The sequence below is a fragment of the Gymnoscopelus braueri genome, assembly GCF_963280865.1.
Source record: "Gymnoscopelus braueri genome assembly, chromosome: 4".
NCBI lineage: Eukaryota > Metazoa > Chordata > Actinopteri > Myctophiformes > Myctophidae > Gymnoscopelus > Gymnoscopelus braueri.
This window is the reverse complement of record NC_137605.1, coordinates 30,156,278-30,177,501: the sequence shown is the minus strand read 5'-3', so window position 1 is coordinate 30,177,501 and position 21,224 is coordinate 30,156,278. Positions and strand designations below refer to the sequence as shown.

The window sequence follows — 21,224 nt, the reverse complement described above, 5'->3', positions numbered from 1 at the left end:
TTTCATGAAAATGTTTTGTGCCAGGGAGCATTTGTGTTGTTAGAATGTTTTAAAAAATATTCCAAATATTCTTTATTTTATTGCAAGAGTTTTTTTTAATAGCCTATGTACAAGCTCACGTGAGCTTGTAGATCGGCTATTTTCAAGTAGCCGATGTCACTAAACCACTTCTTTTGGGCTTGTTTTCATAGACCTGGTTGCTTATTTCTCTCGCAAAATATGGCAACACTGATCGCAACAGGTCCGTTGTGCACCTTCTCAATGATCAATGAACAATCTAAAATTAATAATAATACTTCGCTATAATAATATTATAAATATATATATAAATAATCAGTAGTCAAGATGACTATATTTTATTTCGGTTACACAACTAAGCAAAAAAACTTTCTTTTCAGGTAAAATTAATGATTGTGACTGACTGGGCACTGTCATTACATCTGGTCTAGGGCACAGATGTAATGACTTTTTTCCAGGTAGTGTGCCTTTGCGTCCGCGTTCAGCTTCTCTCTGTATGGTATCTCTCTGTCACGCACTGCGCGGTCCATCTTCTGTCCTTTACCAATAAATCCGTTGTAGTGTATGCGTTCAGGAGTCAGACTCAGGACACGTGTGAGTAAATGTCAATGTTGTTGATACAGCGGTTGTTATGGAGCCCACCCAAGATGGCCACCGGAACTAGGGGCTTCTGGGCTCCAGGGACTTAGGCTCCTCCCTACGACCTTTCCCTATACATTTTGGCAACTTCTGTCCCTCCTCAGCTATCATCACCTGAATCCATCTCAGGGCATACTCTGTTTTCCATTATGGTCCCATTGGGACACTTGATGCTGATAATGCCTCCTTCCTTTCTTATGCTGATGATAAACAGCTTAACAGATTGATGTTTCTAAAAAACTGTTTGTTTTAACGAAAATGTCAATAAGCCAAGAATAAAGACAAGGACACAGCCCTTACAAGTCAGCTTGAATTTTACTCTGAAAGAAAGTGAAAATGGTACACAATTATATAGCAAATGTTATCTCATTGTTTGAAGATGTTTTACAGACGTCATAGAATCGTAACCAAAAACAGTTTTACAAAAGCAATTTGTTATCAATACACCTGTCCAAGGGTCGGGCTGAAATTTGATCATCACATTAAATCATCACACATTTGGGTACGTATAGGGAACAATTCAGTTGGAAGCAGGAGGTGACCATGGACATCTTCAGTTCAGCTGCGTAGGCAATCGGTTCACAAAGCGGATAACGTGGCGTAGAACTGTAACTCCACTGATCTCACTCAGATTCGGCACAAACATGGGGTTACATTTATTTTACTGCTATAAACCAAAATGTGGAATGCCCTTCCAACAAACATCAAAAAGTGTAACCGCCATAAAAGAGCACCTGTCTGCAATTTGTAAATGGTCCTAGAAAAGCCCTCTAAGCTTAACACCAGAAATGTTTACTGTACATATACGTTCATTGCTACCTGTGTTGATTATGTCTTGTTTATAATTGTACATTATTGTATGTCTTTAAATGTCTTAATGAATTGAATACACAGGACCACAATGGAAACATTTTGTGTTATCCTTTTAACAATCATTGTAAACCGTACCTCTGTACAAATTGCAAACTGTTAATAAAGTATTCAATCAATTAAAAAAAAGCACCGTCCGGCCGTCATCTTGAATGAGATTCAGAACAGAGTAACAGCCCAACAGTTTCTCTCCATAATGAGAATCAAGATTTTATGGCTGAAAATACAAATAGCAATGATGAATAAAAGCTAACAGAATCAGAACATCATAAGTGAATATAACTAATCCAATGGGTTACTTTACTTCAGGTAATCAGTACTACATACGAGAACATTTTAAGAAAACATGCTGGTACTGTAGTAACCACAAACATACTGGTACAGTAATTGCTAATGATTTTTAACAACAGCCGTTCCCAGATGGAATTTCCAAAGCTCTCATTTCACAGATCCATTTCATCGGTGTAGTACAGTTCACAGCAAAGGTGGATTTGGTATTTTGGACACATGTTGCACAGAGACCATCACCTTGTGGTGTTGTCCAGTACCTGAGAGAAGAAATTAATGATTGAATAAATGTACCATGTTAGTTAGACGTCATGATTCTCTGTGTTTTTTAATGTATTCTTACTCTTCAGTCAGGTTGCTTCCATCAACCCAACGCCATCTTCCAGTTTCAGATGTCAAGCCAATCCAGTAGCCATTGCTTGCATCAGTGCTATGGGAACTACTTCGATAGATGAACGTCTGATGACCAAACAACAATAAGCAGTTATATTTTAGAACAATAGCAGTATTGAAAATAGATGTGAAACCTTAGTGTGTCAGTTTCCATGACAGGCATGTATATTTAGTTTGTTTTTAAATCTAATTTCAGCTTTATTTGTAGTTTTGTCATCTCCAGTCTGTTACTGAAGAGCTCACATTCATGTCTGTTCCTCACATATATCTTCACATACAGTACACACACAATTATCATAAAGTTACACTACCTGTTCCTCTTGACTGTCTATAACAGTCAAATCTGAGTTCCTTTCTCTGCAGTCGTCTCGAGCTTCTTGCCAGGATCTTTGATTAACACGTTCTCTAGAATCCATAAACACATAGCATCTGGACGAATGGTAGCGCCAACCTTTAAGACAAGGTTGACATACTCTGTCTGGTCAGAAAAAGAAAAAGTGGATTATAATTATACCTACATTTAAATGCTGTATTATTTATATTATTGTTGGATTATATTATGTTCATATGTTCATATATTTTCCAATTCATATACATGTAGCTACACTTGGTTTATCGATACATGTGTGTAATCTCTGTGTTCATGTCAAGGTGTGGGTTTGTCCATATGTGTTCAAATACAATGTCCATATATTTGCCAGAGAATCACTGTGTTTACTTATTTATATCCATAATAATTCATTTTTCCCTTAAAAAAGCTGCACTATCCACACGTTTCACACAGATTTCTTTTTCTAAATAGTTACAGTATCGATTTTAAATCATTGAATTGTATCGTATCGCCATGAATGAACCAATATCATCTATCTATCGTATCGTCAATCGTATCGTATCGCTGTTAAAATGCATCGTTACACCCCTGCTAAATTATTGTTGGATTATATTATGTTAATATTTTCATATATTTTCTTACAGGTTTTATGCTTACCATTTCCTTTCATGGGGCAGTAGACATCCAGACTCCACTGAACAAGAGTCCAGTTGAAATAATCTCTTGCTCTTGTCAGGTTGTCTATTGTAATGTTTAGCTTTATGCTCTCTGTCCTTAGCTGATTTATCATATCATTGGCTGAGGTGAGGTTATCAACATGTCTTGTCAGGCTATGATTGGCTGCCAGGAGAGCTGATTGGTTCTGCCTTAACTGTTTATCCTTCTCATTTACTGCCCAGGTAACTGCAAAGAGAACATAAAAAGAACCATACTCATTAAAAAGGAGTTGGTCTCACACAGGAACATACATGTTTGCATGCATTGACTCCATTTATACTTACAGTAGACACAGAGGGCTATGATGGCTGACACCAAGATAACACAAAGAATCCCCAAACATAACACCACCAGCTGAGGACGATAGCAGCCATTGGCTGATTCTTTCTTATCTGGTAAGTGTAAAATTTATAGCAAACACATTTTGAGCTTCAATTATTGACAAAAGTCTAACTATGTATTGCTGCTACAAATACATAAAGGACTTTAGATGAGAAAGCGTATAGAACAATGTTAAAATATTTCTCTTTATGTACAGCTCCACTCTTAATGAAATGGAATAGTTTACTTAGAGAGCATATAAACTGTATTTTTTTCTCAAGTGGTTTGTACTGCTGGAAAACAAGCCTCACCTTGTAATGTTAAAGCCACTCATGACATTTGATTCTATTTTGATTCTATTCCTTTACATTGCAACTCACCCTTTGCCTCAGAGGTTTGATCTGTTTCATTGCCATGGCTCTTTAACGTTTCTTCCTCTTTTTTTGCTGAAAGATAAAAAATTAGGAATTAAGTTATGAATTGGAAGAGGGGCCAGATGCTTGGATGTGACACTTTTATTACTTTGCATGACTACAGTAATTTCATATAAAAACTAGAAATCCTAACCCTTCTGTCTATATTATATTATATATTATATAATATGAGTTTAGACAGAAGGGTTAATGAAAACAAATATTTAACAAAAGGTTTTTTCTTTTTTTTGCTAAATGTAAGTTATCACTATCTCACACAGTGACCTTGAACTTTAACCCTTGACTAGCATATTCTAATCAGTTCATCCTAGAGTCCAAGTGGACATTTGTGCCAGATGTGATGACATATCCTCCAGGTGTTCCCAAGATATCATATTCATTGGAATGGGGTGGCCGTAATAAGGGCACAGTGAAATTTCTTGAATCATTTTATCGTATTAGATTAGACATTTGTGTGAAATGTTGTATAATAGGATAATTCCTTTTTAACAGGTCGTTCATGAAAGTCCTTGCGGTCTTGTTTCCAATGAGAACCTGTGAGCAATTGGGGTTAAGAGTCTTGCTCAGGGACAAATTTCATATCATCGGCACATATGCTGGGATAGCCTGGAATCGAACCTGGGGCAACCAGGGCCAGCTGGTTCCCTAGGCGGGCTCACTAACCACTCAGCTATGGCCGCCCCTTGTCGTAGGACTAATTAACTCATAACTTCTTGAGTTGTGAGATTGTAAAAATGGGTGGAAGGACGATACGTACAGTACATCCATACCGAGGGACAATGCAAAAACATATGCTGAACAACTATGTGTCATATTTATTTCGAATAATAATAAATAAAGAATTTTAAAATACTTATTTAATCAAATCTGAACCCACTTTTGAAATCATTCACACATAAACATGTTTTTTTAAGGATTTATTTGTCCACCCCCCAGACCCGTGGGTTTTAACTTGTAACATCCGTGGCCGGGGGGTCAGCATTTTATATTTGAAATCTGAACATTTATAGATGTAGTGGTTGTAAATGTAACATTTTCAAAAAACAGGAACAAGTAGCGCCATGACTGTCATGGTATGACAGTCCTGTTTCAGGGCTAGGTAGCCTAATCTTCATGTACAGAATTAACTGGCCGCCATGCCAATGTTATAATCATTATAGTCTTAGATATTGATAAAGAAAGATATTAATGGCTGTCATTGCTGTTATGTGCGCTGCGGTGATGTGGTGATTGACATGCAGTGGTGTAAAGTAACGAAGTACATTTACTCAAGTACCGTACTTAAGTACAATTTTGAGGTATTTTTTACTTTACTGGAGTATTCCCAATTTTCTGTACTTTTACTTCTACCCCACTACATCTCAGAGGCAAATATTGTACTTTTACTCCACTAAAATTATTTGAAAACTTTAGTTACTAGTTACTTTGTAGATTTTGATTATTATAACAAAACATATATTAACCACTTCAGCCCTATTTACATTTCGGCCATTTGAAAATAACCGATCTACAAGCTTGTAGATCTGCTATTTTCAAAAGATTTTTATACATTTGAAAACTTGTGAAATGGGACATTCTGCGTAATGATGAGTACTTTCTACTTTTGGTACTTTAAGTAAATTTTGAATTCCGGACTTTTACTTGTAACAGAGTATTACTGCATTGCAGTATTGATACTTTTACTTGAGTATACAATGTGAGTGCTTTTTCCACCACTGTTGATGTGTGCCACACAGCAGGCAGCTTACAAGCTGTCTGCTGTGCTGTATGTTTTGCTGTGATTTCTCAAATTATTTTAGTTCATGACGAACGTACAGTAGCCTATCAATGCTTGTAAGCCCCACAGTTAACCATGTTACTTATTTTTAAGTGAACTTGAAGTACTCATTTTAGCACCTGAAGGCAGGCAAACATAATGTAAAGACTATGGTCAATACCAACAAACAAACAGGCAGTTTTATAATTTAATAGAACATAACCCTAACCCAAAGAGACTATAGGCCTACTCAATTCAGTGTTATTGTATTGCCAAAAATGATTAGTTCAAGAACGCTGTGTCCCAACAATTGGTTTTGCAGCATGGTACAACAATCACAAGAGGAATCACAACAGTACATTTTCAATTTAAGTAATATTGATAACTTATCACATAAATGATAAACAATGCAAACAATGCAAATAAAATATGTGTGATAGTGAGCCAACATTGATTGTTGATTGAAACTTACCATTTGGTGGAGAATTTTTGAAAACTACTGAAGCATAATTCACATCTTCCTCCATCGCTTACAATCAGTGCAGTCTAATTTCTAAGCTAAAGACTTCTCCCCCTAAGTTTCCTCTTTAACAGTTGTGTCTATCATTAACAACTTCTGTGTCTATGAAATTAACAACTTCTGCTTTTTGTCTCTCAGTGTCTGTCACCTCAAGCAGGGTGGGATAATTTACTATACATCCAGCCAGTGGTGATAAAACCAATAGTAGAACCATTTCTATCCAATTTATCATTTGGTTTACATTCTTCTTACTTTTCTAACACTTTCCAAATATTGCGTAAGGATTTTGTGAACCAATGACACACACACAACATTTGTGTGAGTTAATTTAACCATGATAACCTATTTGGTTCAATTAAAGTAACCGATGATTTGACTGTGCAAGAGGTAGCCTACCTATTATTAGGTTTAGTTGTCTGGTCAAAGGATGTTTAAGGGTCAAAGGATGTTTAACAAAATAGCTGGTACCATTTGCCGCTTATCGGGAAAAATATAACAACATGAAGGAACCAACAGAAGAAATAGTCCTATTACAACATTGGCAAAGATGTAGTAAAGTAAACATTCTGTGATTGTCATTACTTTTTTGTAAATTATATATATATTTTTTTATCTAATTAAGAACCGGCCGGCCGGCCGTTTAAAAAAAATCCGGGCCTCTCTATCTGAGATTCCCAGGCTGAATTAGGGGCCCAGCACGTCCCTGTACACAGGTTACAGGTTAAACTGCATGCTACACAGGTTACATGTTAAACTGCCTGCTACACAGGTTACATGCTAAACTGTATGCTACACAGGTTACATGTTAACTGCATGCTACACAGGTTACATGTTAAACTGCATGCTACACAGGTTACATGTTAAACTGTATGCTACGCAGGTTACAGTACATGTTAAACTGCATGCTACACAGGTTACATGTTAAACTGCATGCTGCACAGGTTACACGTTAAACTGCCTGCTACACAGGTTATGTTAAACTGTATGCTACACAGGTTACATGTTAAACTGCCTGCTACACAGGTTACATGTTAAACTGTATGCTACACAGGTTACATGTTAAACTGCCTGCTACACAGGTTACATGTTAAACTGCATGCTACACAGGTTACATGTTAAACTGCATGCTACACAGGTTACATGTTAAACTGTATGCTACACAGGTTACATGTTAAACTGCCTGCTACTCAGGTTACATATTAAACTGCATGCTACACAGGTTACAGGTTAACAACTTTGATCATGGAGGGCCACTATATTTCCACACTCACTCCAGACGGCCACATTGCATATACTGTCGGGCCTTCTATGTCACACAAAAGTAGCAAAAATAGCAGATCTACAAGCTCAAAACGTGTCGCAGTGCGACACGTTTTGAGCTTGTAGATCTGCTATTTTTTAATTGGAATTCAGATTTATTGTGCTATTTTTGAATTGGAATCCTGAAAAGTAACATTTTTATTTAATTTCAAATGCATGTAGTTATACTTATGTTAACTTTATGAACTTAAATACAAATACATTGGACATAAAAAATATATATTTTGAGGTTCACACGGAACAGTGTTCTCACGCATGTTGAAGTACTATGTGTCTAGTCAGGAGTTTTTACTTCTCCAAAACTGCACAGAGCTGGCTGACCATGTCAATGACGATGTCTGGGTTGTGAGCTGAACAGAATTTTAAAGTTCTATGCAAGGCCACAATGCACACGCCATTCACGTTTCTGTATGACAGAATGTAAAGCATTCTAAAAAATAAGAATACACAGTATGGGCCGGGGTCCTTCTTCATCTCTCTATCAGCTAGGGGGTCCTTGACCTGAAAAACGTTGAAGACCCATCTACATAAAAGCGGAAATACGTCATCCAGGCGCACAAACCTACCCAACTATACCCCCAACCCTGTGAGACCGTGTTGGTGTGAAGGACAGTAGCAATTTAGGCAACATAAGTTAAACCAGTCTAGCAAAAGTGTACATACTTCATATAATTACAAATATGAACGATAATGATTCATAGATAAGCCCCAATAAAAAGCCCGTCAACAGAACCTACTGTAGCAAGTTCACACTTTTGAGTGTTACTTGCATAGTCTAAATGTAAACCACACTTAACACCCACATATGTCTGAGAAACGTTTACATTTCCTTCTTCTGCTGCGTGTTTTTAAAAGTGTTGCATAGCGAGTGCTGACGACTTTATTTGCTATTTTCGTGCCTTTTATACTTGGAGACTGCCATGCTCAACTAAAACGTTTTCAGCGTTTTCAAACAAAGCGACCTAACCTACATTGTATTGAATGAGAGCAGGGTGGAGAGCAACTGTGGTTCAGCAAGACCGATATTTAAATAAGAGAAGGGCAATTGCTCCTGTGAAAGCAAACAGGCAGGTGCTTAAGCTCTGGTTGGATCCTGTGTGTGCACAGGTTACAGGTTAAACTGCATGCTACACAGGTTACAGGTTAAACTGCATGCTACACAGGTTACATGTTAAACTGCATGCTACACAGGTTACAGGTTAAACTGCATGCTACAACACAGGTCACGTTAAACAACAGGTTACAGGTTAAACTGTATGCTACACAGGTTACATGTTAAACTGCATGCTACACAGGTCACGTTAAACTGTATGCTAAACAGGTTACATGTTAAACTGCATGCTACACAGGTCACGTTAAACTGTATGCTACACAGGTTACAGGTTAAACTGCATGCTACACAGGTTACATGTTAAACTGCATGCTACACAGGTTACATGTTAAACTGCAAAAAATCCGGGCCTCTCTATCTGAGATTCCCAGGCTGAATTAGGGGCCCAGCACGTCCCTGACGTAGCGTGTGGAAGGAACACGTTATTCCAACCCGTTTCTTTCTTTCCCCTCCATCACCACCAGGGGGACCAGGGGGAGGAAGTATAGAGACCAGGATTATTGCATGTTTTTGTGAGGGTACCTACCCTTGGGGACACGGGGAGAACATGCACACAAAAAGGCCCTTTCGCCAACCCCACCTAGGGTATAGGCACTGATGACGCGGAGGAGAGAACACGGCCCCAGCACCCACAGCGTCCCCGGCGGGAATCGAACCGTCACCGTGCCCCTTGTGATTATCATTACTGACCCAACACTGACAACCTTTGGACAGAATACATGAAGAAATGGCAAAACAGCTAGATCCACACAGTCAGTGTTGTTAATCCAAGGAAGTGTATGTGAGGGTACTGTGTGGAGAACGATCATTATGCCAAAAACTCATTGGTGCTGTATCCACAATCTTGCTAAGCACATTTTAACAACGACCTTTTTTCAGTCAAAGCTTTCATTTCACAGATCCATTGATTCTTTGCAGTACAGTTCACAGCATACCATCCATGGGGTTTGGCATCTTGGACAGATGTTGCACAGAGACCATCACCTGCTTTTGGTGGTGTTATCCAGTACCTGAGAGAAGAAATTAATGATTGAATAAATGTATAATGCTTTAGTAAGATTTCATGATTTGTTGTGTTTTTTAATGTATTCTTACTCTTCAGTCAGGTTACGTCCATCAACTCAGCGCCATCTTCCAGATTCAGATGTCAAGCCAATCCAGAAGCCATTACTTTCATCAGTGCTCGCCCAACTATGATTATAGATGAATGACTGAATTTCACAGCATGAAAGATAAGCAGTTATGTTTTAGTACAATACTGAAAGAGAAACAGTTTTGAATGTATTTTTTAATCTAATTCCATCTTTAATAGTTTTGCCAACACTGCTCTTCCAGTCTGCTACAGACGAGCTGACATTAATGTCTGTACCGTTACCAGTTACACTACCTGTTCTAGACTGTCTATAACAGTCAAATCTGAGTTCTTTCCTCTGCAGTCGTCTCGAGCTTCTTGCCAGGATCTACGATTATCAGGTTGAGCATCATTAATTGCATAGCAGCTGGACGAATGGTGAAGCCAACCATCCTGACAAGGTTGACAATCTCTGCCTGGTCAGAAAACAGAGGCAAACCAGCAAACAAAATGAGTGGATTATAATTTCATTATTGTTGGACTATATTAATATTGGTTTATATTGGTTTACCATTGGCTTACCTTTTAGTTCTTTGGGGCAGTATTTATCCACACTCCATTGAACAAGAGTCCAGTTGAGATCATATCTTGCGCTTTTCACTTGCTCCATTAGCATCTCCAGGTTGATGTTCTCCCTGCTTAGCTGCAGTTTTTCTGCAGTTGGTTGACTCAAGTCATTCTCATTTACTGTAGTGCCCTGGCAACTGCAAAGAGAACATACAGTAGGAAAAAACAATACACATTAACATTTGCAAGTTTCATACGTACAAGAAGTCCTGCAATGAATTTGGCTGTATTTATACTTACAGTAGACACCGAGGGCTATGATGGCTAACACCAGGATAAGACAAAGAATCCCCAAACATAACGCCACCAGCTGAATGTGATAAGAGCCATTGGCTGACTTCTCATCTGGTAATTGTAACAAAGATGACATTCAACATTTGAAAATCAAAGATTATTTGCAAAATCAGATTATTTGCAAAATCACAACTTTGCTCCATCACTGATACAAATGTCCCTTATTAAGAAATGTATTTTGTTAACACAGAGGAGAGTATAATTTTCAAATAATATTTGTATATACCCCAGGGAAATTGAATCTAGTGTAATCACACCAGCACAAATTGAATTTACCATAAAATACATTTTAAGTTTTCACACCATATGCTTTAGTCAGTAAATGTATTCACTGAAATAAACTACTGGTGCCAAATAGTTAAGAAGATTCCACAGGCTGTGAGCTTTGAGAGGTCCTCAATGATGCAGTTGATAGATTTGAGCTTTTAACAAATATTGGGTAATGAAGCGGAAAAGTTTCCTTAGAGAGCACACAAACTATATTTTGTTCTCCAGTGGTTTGCTGGAACTGATGGAAAACAAGCTTCACATTGTAACGATAAAACCAAACTCATGACGTTTGAACATTTTAATGGGATTCCTTTACATCGCAACTCACCCTTTGCCTCAGACGTTTGATCTGGTTCATTGTCATGAGTGTTTATTGCATCATATACAGTTTCTTCCTCATTTGTAGCTGAAAAAAAAAAAAAGATTAAGAATTATCCACTTAAACCCTGTATAAAGCTGTATCTACAAGCTCACAACGTGTTACAACAAGATGCACTATGAGCTTGTAGATCAGCTATATTCACCAAATGTTCGCCCCCAGAATAGGGACGCTATAGGTTTCAAGAAGTTAACTAGCACATTTTGCACAATTTGCAGTGGTTGGAGGTGGTCCACCTACTGTACTCTTCCACTGAGAAATTATAGCTATGATTCCTACAGTGTACTAGTTGTCAATAAAGGTATTTGAAGCAAAGGAAAGGGCATGTCTGTGTCCTGTGTCTAATGTTTCCTGTGTCCCGTGTGTCATGTCTGTGTCTCATGTGTCTGTGTCTGTGTCTGTGTCTCCCTCACTAATCTTTCCTTGTGTTCTCCTATGTTTTTCTCTCTAGGTCCAGTAGATGTCCCCTCCCCTGTCATTCTCCCACATGCATCCGTGGTGTGCACCGCACCAAATGATCTTCATTACGTCCTTGTCCCCTTGTGTATCTAATCGGTCAGTGCCTGTGGTCAGCGTCAGTGCTGGTTTGATGTGTACTACTGTACATTCTAGTCACTACTGTAGAGTTGTTTGGCTTTCTTCTTGTGCATATGTCTTCTGCCTGCCTTTTTACATTAATTAGAGTTTGTTTGCTTTATCGACAGTAGCCCATTTGCATTCTGTCTGCACAAGGGTGCAATTGTTGAGTCGAAAAAGCATCTAAATTGTTAGCTCATAGAGCAATTGAACCTCACTTAACAACTTTAAAACTGGCGTCCCTATTTTGGGCATGTCATTATAGGTGAAAATTGTCATTTAAAAAAAAGAAATAGCAGAAATACTAGTGTGATAAGTTCACTTATCACATAAATGATAAATTATGTGAACAAATGAAAGTTATAGTTATAGAGCAACCCGTGACTCTGTCCTTGACTGAAACTTACCTTTTGGTGGAGAAACGTTCACATTTTTGAAATCTACTGTAGCGTAATTCACCTCTTCCTCCATTACTTCTGTGCAGCATTTCTGTCATGCAAATAAGACTGCTTCCACTTAGTTTCCTCTTTAACAGTTCTGTCTATCAAGTTTGATCTTGAAATTAGGAACTTCTGCTTTTCGTCTGTCAGCAACTACTTTGCATTTGCAAAGTGAAGTAATTTACTATGCAGCCAGTGGTGATTAAAACAAATATTAAAACAAATTACCGTAGCGTTTTAATCATTCCGTTGTTATTCTCCTTACATTTCTGGCCTTTTCAAATTGTTTATAGGGATTTTTGGATCATTAATAACTACACAAAGAAATAAGACATTTGTGTGGACTGGATACCAGCTGCTCATAAAATATGATACAAAAGACAGAAGATTACACTATTGGAATATGGCAAAGACAAATACACATTCTGTGATTGTCATAACTGACTCAAAACCACCACCTTTTGATCAGATGCAGAAGCAAAACAGCAAGATTGCAGTTTATTTGGTTAAATAAATAATATTGCTGCATCCTTCTATACTTTTGTAACTATAGCTGATATATGCTGCATGTATGTATGTGTATATACATATTGATAATTCTCTATTGGATAAACACATTCACATACAGTAAGACAATATGACAAACTACAAATTACACAAATAACAAGGGGAAGAATCACTTCTTCCTCATCCACCAGTGTGTGTGTGAGTGTGTGTGTGTGTGTGTGTGTGTGTGTGTGTGTGTGTGTGTGTGTGTGTGTGTGTTAGGTTAAGCAAGCAACTGTGTTACATCATCACATAATTTTTTCCTTTGCTCATTTCCCATGTTGTAGACAGGCAACAAAGTATGGTTATTTTGTTTATTATTCCTTGTTTATTACTACTATTAACTTACTGTATCTTATTTGATTGTTATCGAAACTGACAATGTTGAGAAACTTTAAGTACAAGCATTTGCTTTGCTGCCTGCAATTCTACTAAACTGTATGTGTATGTGACAGGGTTTGTTTTGCAGTCTCCATAGAGTTGATTATACTGACTGGTTGAGCTTTTGATTGGGAAAGGACCTGCACCTGCATGATTGGGTGCACCTGGCATGCAGCTTTTAATACTACAAAATAGATAAGGATATTATGCTATTATACTCACAGGCAAACACCCGTAGGGCAATGTTGAGTGGCTTGAACGATGCACAGCTAGCTGTAGAATACAACTCGTAGACGTATTTATGATTCTGATGTTTTCAATCTACGAGAGTTGTAGGGTTGATCTAGCCTGGTTCCAGCCGAATCTGCCTTTGCAAAATCGCATCGCACTTTAGCCCTCGTGTGTTATTGTCTGGCCACGCGAGGCTAGGGTTGATCCCCCATGGACACAGGGACTTTCATCTCCTAGCCCGTAGATCTCTAGCCCTGAAACATGACTGTCATACCATGACAGTCATGGTGCCGAGTCCCCCTGGTCTTAAGTTGTGTTCGATTTTTTCACATTGCCATCTCTCACATAAACATAAACGTTCAGATTTCAAATATAAAGTGCTTACCACCGAGCCACGGATGTTACAAGGCGATGCGGACCGCGATGAGTACCCGTATCTCCCGTATTGTTCAATAAAAAGCATTTTAATCCCATCGCCGGCCATTTTCTTTTTTCTTTTTTTTTTCTTTTGTAATGTATCAGAGTGCAATACACCTCCCAACCATTAGTGTCGCATGGTTGAAAGTATCGGAGACAATTTGGAGAAAATGGCCGGCGATGGGATTAAAATGCTTTTTATTGAACAATACGGGAGATACGGGTACTCATCGCGGTCCGCATCGCCTTGTAACATCCGTGGCTCGGTGGTAAGCACTTTATATTTGAAATCTGAACGTTTATGTGAGAGATGGCAATGTGAAAAAATCGAACACAACTTTAGACCAGGGGGACTCGGCACCATGACGCTTGTCATGTGAACCATGGCTAGTAGATCTCCAAACATGTACAAATGAAAAGAAATGTGCTTACCCCCACGCCCCGAATGTTAACTCTTTCTACGGGGTAGTAGTGCAATGTAATAATCCATATATTTCAATAAAGAAGTGTTTTAATCCCGTCTGTGGCCGAACGCCATTTTTTCACCCTAGTTTACTTCCTGGTTACATTGAGTGTAATTCCGGATTTCACCGGATGCGCCCCGTCACTACCGCCCATTGGGAACTTCCGACAGAATCAGCCACAGACGGCATTAAAACACTTCTTTATTGAAAGATATGGATTATTACATTGCACTACTACCCCGTAGAAAGAGTTAACATTTGGGGCGTGGGGGTAAGCACATTTCTTTTTTGCATTTGTACATGTTTGGAGATCTACGGGCTGATGAAAGGCCCTGTGTCCATGGGGAATCAACCCTCGGTAGAATCTCGGTAGATTGAAAACGTCAGAATCATAAATACGTATTCTACAGCTACACAGTAAGACAAACCACTCTGTAGACTTTTGACTCTAGTTCTCTCACTCTCTCTCTCTCTCTCACACACACACACACACACACACACACACACACACACACACCAAATAACCCAAGTAATGACAAAGAGCAAGTGGTTGTTTTTAAATAAATCATCGAAGAATGCGATAAATTGTAAGGAAGTACAGCACTTTTAACAAACTAATAACAGAATAAACACATTTGTCAAGCGTGGATCCAAAATCACTTGTTAGTTAATACTCAGACATGAACAGATCAACCAGGGTCCAGATGGTCCTGACTTTGAATTTTCCATATCACGATTAATCTTGAAGAGATTGCAATTTTGAAAATAAATCCCTGCATTCATCATGTGTTAATCAATGTCCATATATGCATGCATTAGTAAATATTCTTTTAACATGTAGTTGCTACTAAGTGACAATGAAAATCTTAATATACATGTTAACCAACATCCACATCAGATTAATTATATTGTATGATACATGTTAAATCAATATATTATTGTAGTTAGAATGTTTTTGTAAATATTGTTAGGATGCAGCGATAAGGAAATATCACAATTTCATACCCCTATACAGTACTATAACAAACACTGTGTCCATTGATCGGTATTCTCTTACCTGTGTCATAACTCATAATTCTCATCTCCTTCCCCTTTCTCTCATCTTTTACAACCTGGGAATTAACATAATCTGCCATCTCCATCTCATGACAATGAAGCTGATCCAAATGTTATAAGCACACTTGGTTCTCTTTTTAATACTGGCACTGGTGGTCATTTCTTTGACGTGTAGGTATGTTTGCCTGACATCACAAGGGTCAACATTATGAACCTATCAAAGCAACAAACTTTAGGACATAAATGTAAACAACTACAGCATCCAGTCAGGTACTGAACAAAGCCTGGTGATGCCAGTTTAACAGCATCCTCCTGAACCACTGCTACTGTTTAGGCTATATAAGTCTCCCATGTGTAGTCTAGAACAGTGGTTCCCAATCTTTTTAGCTCAAGGCCCAAAAGAGAAAACGTTTGCCTAGGACCCAAACTAGTGAAAATAGTGATGCGTTGCGAGCTTGCAGATCTGCTATGTTCACTACTTCTTAAACATTTGTTTTCTAATTTAGGGAATGTCTTTGATCATTTTATTCATGAAATGTTTTGAAAAATGTTTAAATTTGTTTTCAACTCATGAAAATTAGTAAAGTTTTGTGGAAATCTTAAGAAAATCTTTTAAAATAATGACAATTTAGGAAAATACCACATTCTTGACCAAACACCTCAATATTGATATAGTGACGATATTGTGGGGATGACTTTGTGCTTTCACAAAATATTTACACAATGAGATGATCACAAATAATGCCTGTATAATAACTAAATAAAGTCAAATAATAGAACAGCCTGGTTAATTCAGAAAATTACATAACTTTACTGTAATGCAGCCACACAGAAAAAGACAACTTACGCATTATCACAATATCCATAATCTCAGGCGATATCCTCACAATATTGATATTGATATATTGACCAGCAGCCATAGTCCCAATGATACCACAGGTTTGGGAATAATTAAATTGCACCACAATGGTCATTCATTACTAAGAATTATACAAAGTTTTCGTTCAAAGTTCATTTAATATTTGTGTACATTTCATAATCTTGCATAACAGTTCTGTCAAGTCAGGACTTACTGTATGTCTAGCATTGTAATAAAACACTGGTACAGTGGTCAATTAATCTCTATCCAATCACTACCACAGAAATATGCATTGAGACCAACATGTGGTCATCAATCTAGGGCAACACTGAATACTTGGCAGTTGAGGTTTCCTTTCTATAGTGAAATCTGTCACTTTTGACGCTTATGCATTAGACATGCACTGCTGAATGTTCAATATTCAGTTTGTCATTCTTACCCACCCTTCGGTGCAAATCAATTAAGTTGACGGTATTCGCTGTGTTTCATAAATAAGACAAAATTCATCCACTGGTGGTTGATTATGCTAATGATAGCTTAAGCAATAGTCCATATACTGTATAAGACATGAACTGAACTAAGAAGAACAGAGTGGGATTTACTCTGAGGTAGGGCTGCACAATGAATTAATAATCAAAAATTGTGATTGTCACAATTACTCCATAATGAAACTTGGCAACTTTGGTCAGCTGTTGCTCCTTGCCATGGTCTCCTCAGCATTACACAAGGGTTAATAACCAGAACATTGTACAGCCCATCTCCCCATGCATCAGGCTCACAGAGGCACAATAAATATCAGAGGCCATTAGATCATTTGACCAAAAAATATGGCTCCAATAAAGGCATTAAGAATCATGTAACCCTACTCTGAGGTACATCTGTGTGATACACGCTTTAGAAAAGAATCAACCACCTGATCAGCTAAATTAAATTATTATTAATTATCTTTATCAGGCTTGATTCTCTCATCTTTGCACTTTTTCTTCTTCTTCTTCTTCGGTGGCATAGACACCTCACTGGCACTGTTTTGTAAAGTCTGCATATCATCATTCCACACTTCCTCCATATTTACAGCATCTCTTTTCTTTTTCGGAACAGGGTGCTGGGCACTTTCTGCCCGGTTGGAATCTGCGTCATTAATCTGTTGTTCTTCCTCCTCACACTGTTTGGAGGACTTACTTTTCTTCCTCTTTGTTTTGTTTTTGCGGCTCTGTTGCTCTGACAAAACCTCCTCTACTACACTCTCACCCTCAGCTGTAGGTATTGTGATGTCACCCATTTCTCCATTGTCGTTATTCTTTTTACTCTTTTCGTGTTTCCTCTTTATTGTCTGTGGTTGGCCTGCGGTTCCATTTTCTTCAATCTTCAATTCTTCCTCAGTGAGAATAATTGGTGTAATTTCCCCACTGCAATCATCAGAACAGTTCTTCTTTTTCTTCTTCTTCTTTCTGGATTTGTTTGAGTCCACTTCACGGCTGTCAGTGACTGTGTCATCATTTATACTTGTACTATTTCCATACATTTCCTCTGAAGAGTTCTTGGTTTTCTTAGTCTCCAATATTGCCTTCTCTTGCCTCTGAGCACCTGATTGGGTAGTGGGTGTGGTACACTTGGGGGAGCAGCTTATGGATTGGCTCTTCTTGCCATATTTAGCCATGAATTCTGCCTCCTGCTGCTCTAGTCTGGCTAACTTGGCGCTCATGGTCAAGCCGTGCCTGGCTCCTCTGGTGGAACATAATTCAATTAAATAATTAGATGCACACATAAATTGAGGTCAACTGAGAAGGCTTTTAGGAGAGGGCAATTTATGTTTTAACAACTTTTTAGTTTTTGGTTATACGGTCAAATTATTTTGGTAGCTCTGTGGGGTTTTATCTTGAATGAAGAATGTGTAAATTATTCTCTAAGAATGTGTTTAAATATCAAAAAGCATAGATTGCCCCCTCAGTAATAAATACAAACGACTTACTTGTGAGCAGTGCGGCCTCCACAAACCTTCATTAGATCGGCGTCAGAAAGCCTGTTAAATGATATAAAAAAAGAGTCACAAAAGCCAGATAAGTGGCCGTCTGGGTTGGCCGAAGGGTAAAGTTCCTGCCCACCACTGTGGAGACTGTGGTTCTTCCACAGTGCATCCACCTTGGCTTACTAATTTAGACTTATTTGATCCTGCATTTTCAGCTTCACCCAGCTGATTGCTGCCAAAGTGGTCTTGAGCGCAGGGGGGGGGTTAGGGGTAAAGTGACTTGCTCAGGGACACCTCGACACAATGTCGAGCCGGGAATAGAACCTGTGACTTTCCGTTTCCGAGGCGGGCTATCTACCCATTCAGAAATGGCCACTCCCAATTCAGCTATAGCCTGCTGCTCCAGTGGCCATGTTTTTGGGTGGGAAGGGCATTCTCTGTCGCTGCACTCATGACTCGTACAGGTTGGTCGGGGCGCCTGTTCAGTGTGGTGCAAAACTGGAAGGGATAGCATGTTACACCTGCCTGGTGAAACAATTCACTGTCAGGTGGAAAGAAGTGGCTCCATGTGTATTGGAGGACATACGTGGTTGTCTAAACCTTCCCCAAAACCAAAGTAGGGGTTGGCAGTAAGGACCATACACATACTGTATGGGGGAACAGACGTAGTGAATAAATTGGGTGGAAAGATGAAAATAAAAAATAGTTGATAAAAGGAAAATTAAAGCCAATTAATTTATAATAAAATAAAACCTTTCCAAATAGCATTACAAATAGTTTTATACATCATAAAGTTAATAAATCTATAATATAGATGTATTAACTTTATGACATATTAAGCCATTTTACATGGATTCTATATAAAAGCAAGTGAGAAGCATTCAAATAAGTCCTCCAACAAGAAATGAGCGCAGTGAACATCTGCTCTACAATCACAGGCCACTCCCTTCCCATTCTGGACTCTGACCTCATTGTATGCCCATCAAACTGTCCAGAAAGCACACGCACCATTCTACTCTCCCCTGCTCCCTCTGCTGGCACTACGGCACATCTCTTCCTCACGCACACATGCACACAGCTAAAGGCTGTACTGTCTCCATTATGTCTTTGTCTGTCCTTTCTCAATATGCCAGCCTCAGGACTAGTAAATTAAGTGTGCTAATAAAGTGTTTTGGAACGGAATGATATGAAAACGTAAATAAGAGGTCCAGAATGATGGACCCGAAAAAGTAAACCTGAACAGTAAAAGGCCTCATTATTACACTATCCAGCTTCAAAGTAAAAGAAAAAACAAGAAATGAGGGGAAAGCGATTATTTGACTTTTTTGACGACATCGGTATCGACAATATTATGCAGCCGATTTGTCCAGATGTTTAACCACTTTCAACCTGGCATTGCTATGTTGGGCATGTCATTATAGGCAGAGATTTTCAAAATGTTTATAGTTCCGTTTTTTAAAGATATCAATATTAATCAAATTGATTAGAATTGATTTTGTACTTTTTGACCATTTGAATATTGGGTTTGGCATCATCCAGAAATCTGGTATCTAGATAAAATCTTACATGGTGGTACTGGAGAGGTCCAGCTTCTGGTCCTCGTCATCTGAGCTGCTGCTGCTGTCATCTGAATGAGAGGATTTGGGCTCTGGCTGCTCCTGACCTGACAGCAGCGTGGCTGACTGAGAGAATAAAAGTCCAAACCAATGACCATTACCAAAAGATCAAGAACTGTTGAAGAGTTGTCAAGAACCACTTTGAAAGGAGCACTTAATACTACCAAGTTGTTCCGAGTCTTAACCACATGAACTATACAGTAGACGCTTATGTTGAAAATAACCAATCTGCAAGCTCAAATGCATCGTAAGAGCTTGTAGAGATTTGGTATAGAGGGAAAATAATAGTGGACCAAGTCTAGAGCCATGTGGGACTCCTGTCAACTAAGTATATCAGTACAGCCCTATAATTTGCATGACATGATACAAGCACAGAACCAGATTTGTTTTTATCAGTATCACAATGACATTAATCACAACATAAATTAAGCAATAAGACATGAGAGGTTGTTTATCATGGTTAATGGCATAGCTGTGCTGTGGCATATGCATAACGTGAAACAGAGTGCAGTCGCCCTGTTGTTAAACCTTTTTGGGAAAAATATGGGTTAGTTAGTAGTGTTCCGTTAAATAGTTCCCCATTGTTAAAGGCAACTTAACCCATTAAAACCAGGAAAGCATCCGTGTTATTTTAGCTATATTTCGTGTCTGTCGGGTGGAAACCTCAAATGTCCAAAACTGTTACTTTTCAGGATACAAATGAAAAAAAATAGCAAAAGTAGCAGATCGACAAGCTCAAAATGCATCGCTTAGTGCCACGTTTCGAGCTTGTAGATCTGCTAATTTTGATAAATTTGTGTGACGCTGTAGTGTGATCAAGTAGGGTGTTAATTAAGAAAAAACACAAAAATGTATAAGAGGTTTCTGCCTGACAGCAACGATATATAGCAACATACATTTTTCAGAAAACGTATTTAGAAGGCATTTGTGGAATCGGACTCAGGTCTTAATGGGTTAATGCTAGCTGGCCTGGTCCACAACATATCAAAGAGTGATGCTTTCACTGATGATTCCCCCGTTGGTGTATTCTGGTTATTGGTCACTCACAATGTGCGGTTGGAACTAATTGTTGTATAAAAACGTACAAGACTATCTTGGTGATAGTATTTAAAAAGCATAATGACAACTCTGAGCCTAACTAAGCCTAATTAAGTATCATTAAAACTAGTTGTAATGAAACAACTACATACCAGTTATTATATTCTTAGCTTAACTTAGCACAAAAGTTTCTTGCCACAAAGGGGCAGCATACCTTCACAAAGCATCCATACAGCTTGCCTTTAGCCAGCGAGGCTTTTCTTGGTTTCTTATT

At 38.4% G+C, this 21,224-nt stretch overlaps 2 protein-coding genes across 3 annotated transcripts in view; both read right to left on the bottom strand.

The window, feature by feature from the left end:
* Positions 1 to 977: 977 nt before the first annotated feature.
* On the bottom strand, positions 978 to 7,478 carry LOC308083227 (C-type lectin domain family 12 member B-like). 2 transcript variants are annotated; one of them, XM_080425469.1, is made up of 7 exons: positions 6,240 to 7,478; positions 3,958 to 4,023; positions 3,541 to 3,648; positions 3,197 to 3,442; positions 2,520 to 2,686; positions 2,159 to 2,274; positions 978 to 2,075 (listed from the first exon to the last, which is right to left on the bottom strand). In XM_080425469.1, the coding sequence occupies exons 1-7, from the start codon at positions 6,292 to 6,294 to the stop codon at positions 1,928 to 1,930; spliced, it is 906 nt and encodes a 301-aa protein (XP_080281595.1). In that variant the 5' UTR covers positions 6,295 to 7,478; the 3' UTR covers positions 978 to 1,927. The 2 variants fall into 2 exon arrangements, with proteins under 2 accessions (XP_080281595.1, XP_080281596.1); XM_080425470.1 differs by lacking the exon at positions 3,541 to 3,648.
* An 8,780-nt stretch (positions 7,479 to 16,258) lies between these two features.
* gpatch4 (G patch domain containing 4) overlaps positions 16,259 to 21,224 on the bottom strand; it is a 6,300-nt gene continuing 1,334 nt past the window's right edge. The window contains exons 5-8 of the mRNA XM_080425463.1: positions 21,165 to 21,224; positions 19,863 to 19,978; positions 18,300 to 18,350; positions 16,259 to 18,054 (exon numbers count right to left, since the gene is read on the bottom strand). The exon at positions 21,165 to 21,224 is cut by the window's right edge and continues 54 nt beyond it. Coding sequence (XP_080281589.1) covers positions 17,268 to 18,054; positions 18,300 to 18,350; positions 19,863 to 19,978; positions 21,165 to 21,224 — 1,014 coding nt within the window. The 3' untranslated portion in view covers positions 16,259 to 17,267. The remainder of the gene's footprint in view (positions 18,055 to 18,299; positions 18,351 to 19,862; positions 19,979 to 21,164) is intronic.

Bases quoted from the DNA above. Each gene is read 5' to 3' on its own strand.
- LOC308083227 (XM_080425469.1), bottom strand. From the start codon at position 6,294: ATGGAGGAAGATGTGAATTATGCTTCAGTAGTTTTCAAAAATTCTCCA. The intron at 2,275-2,519 runs GTAGTGTAACTT...TTTGGTCATCAG, and splicing joins TAGACAGTCAAGAGGAACAG to ACGTTCATCTATCGAAGTAG. The intron at 2,076-2,158 runs GTAAGAATACAT...TTCTTCTCTCAG, and splicing joins GGAAGCAACCTGACTGAAGA to GTACTGGACAACACCACAAG.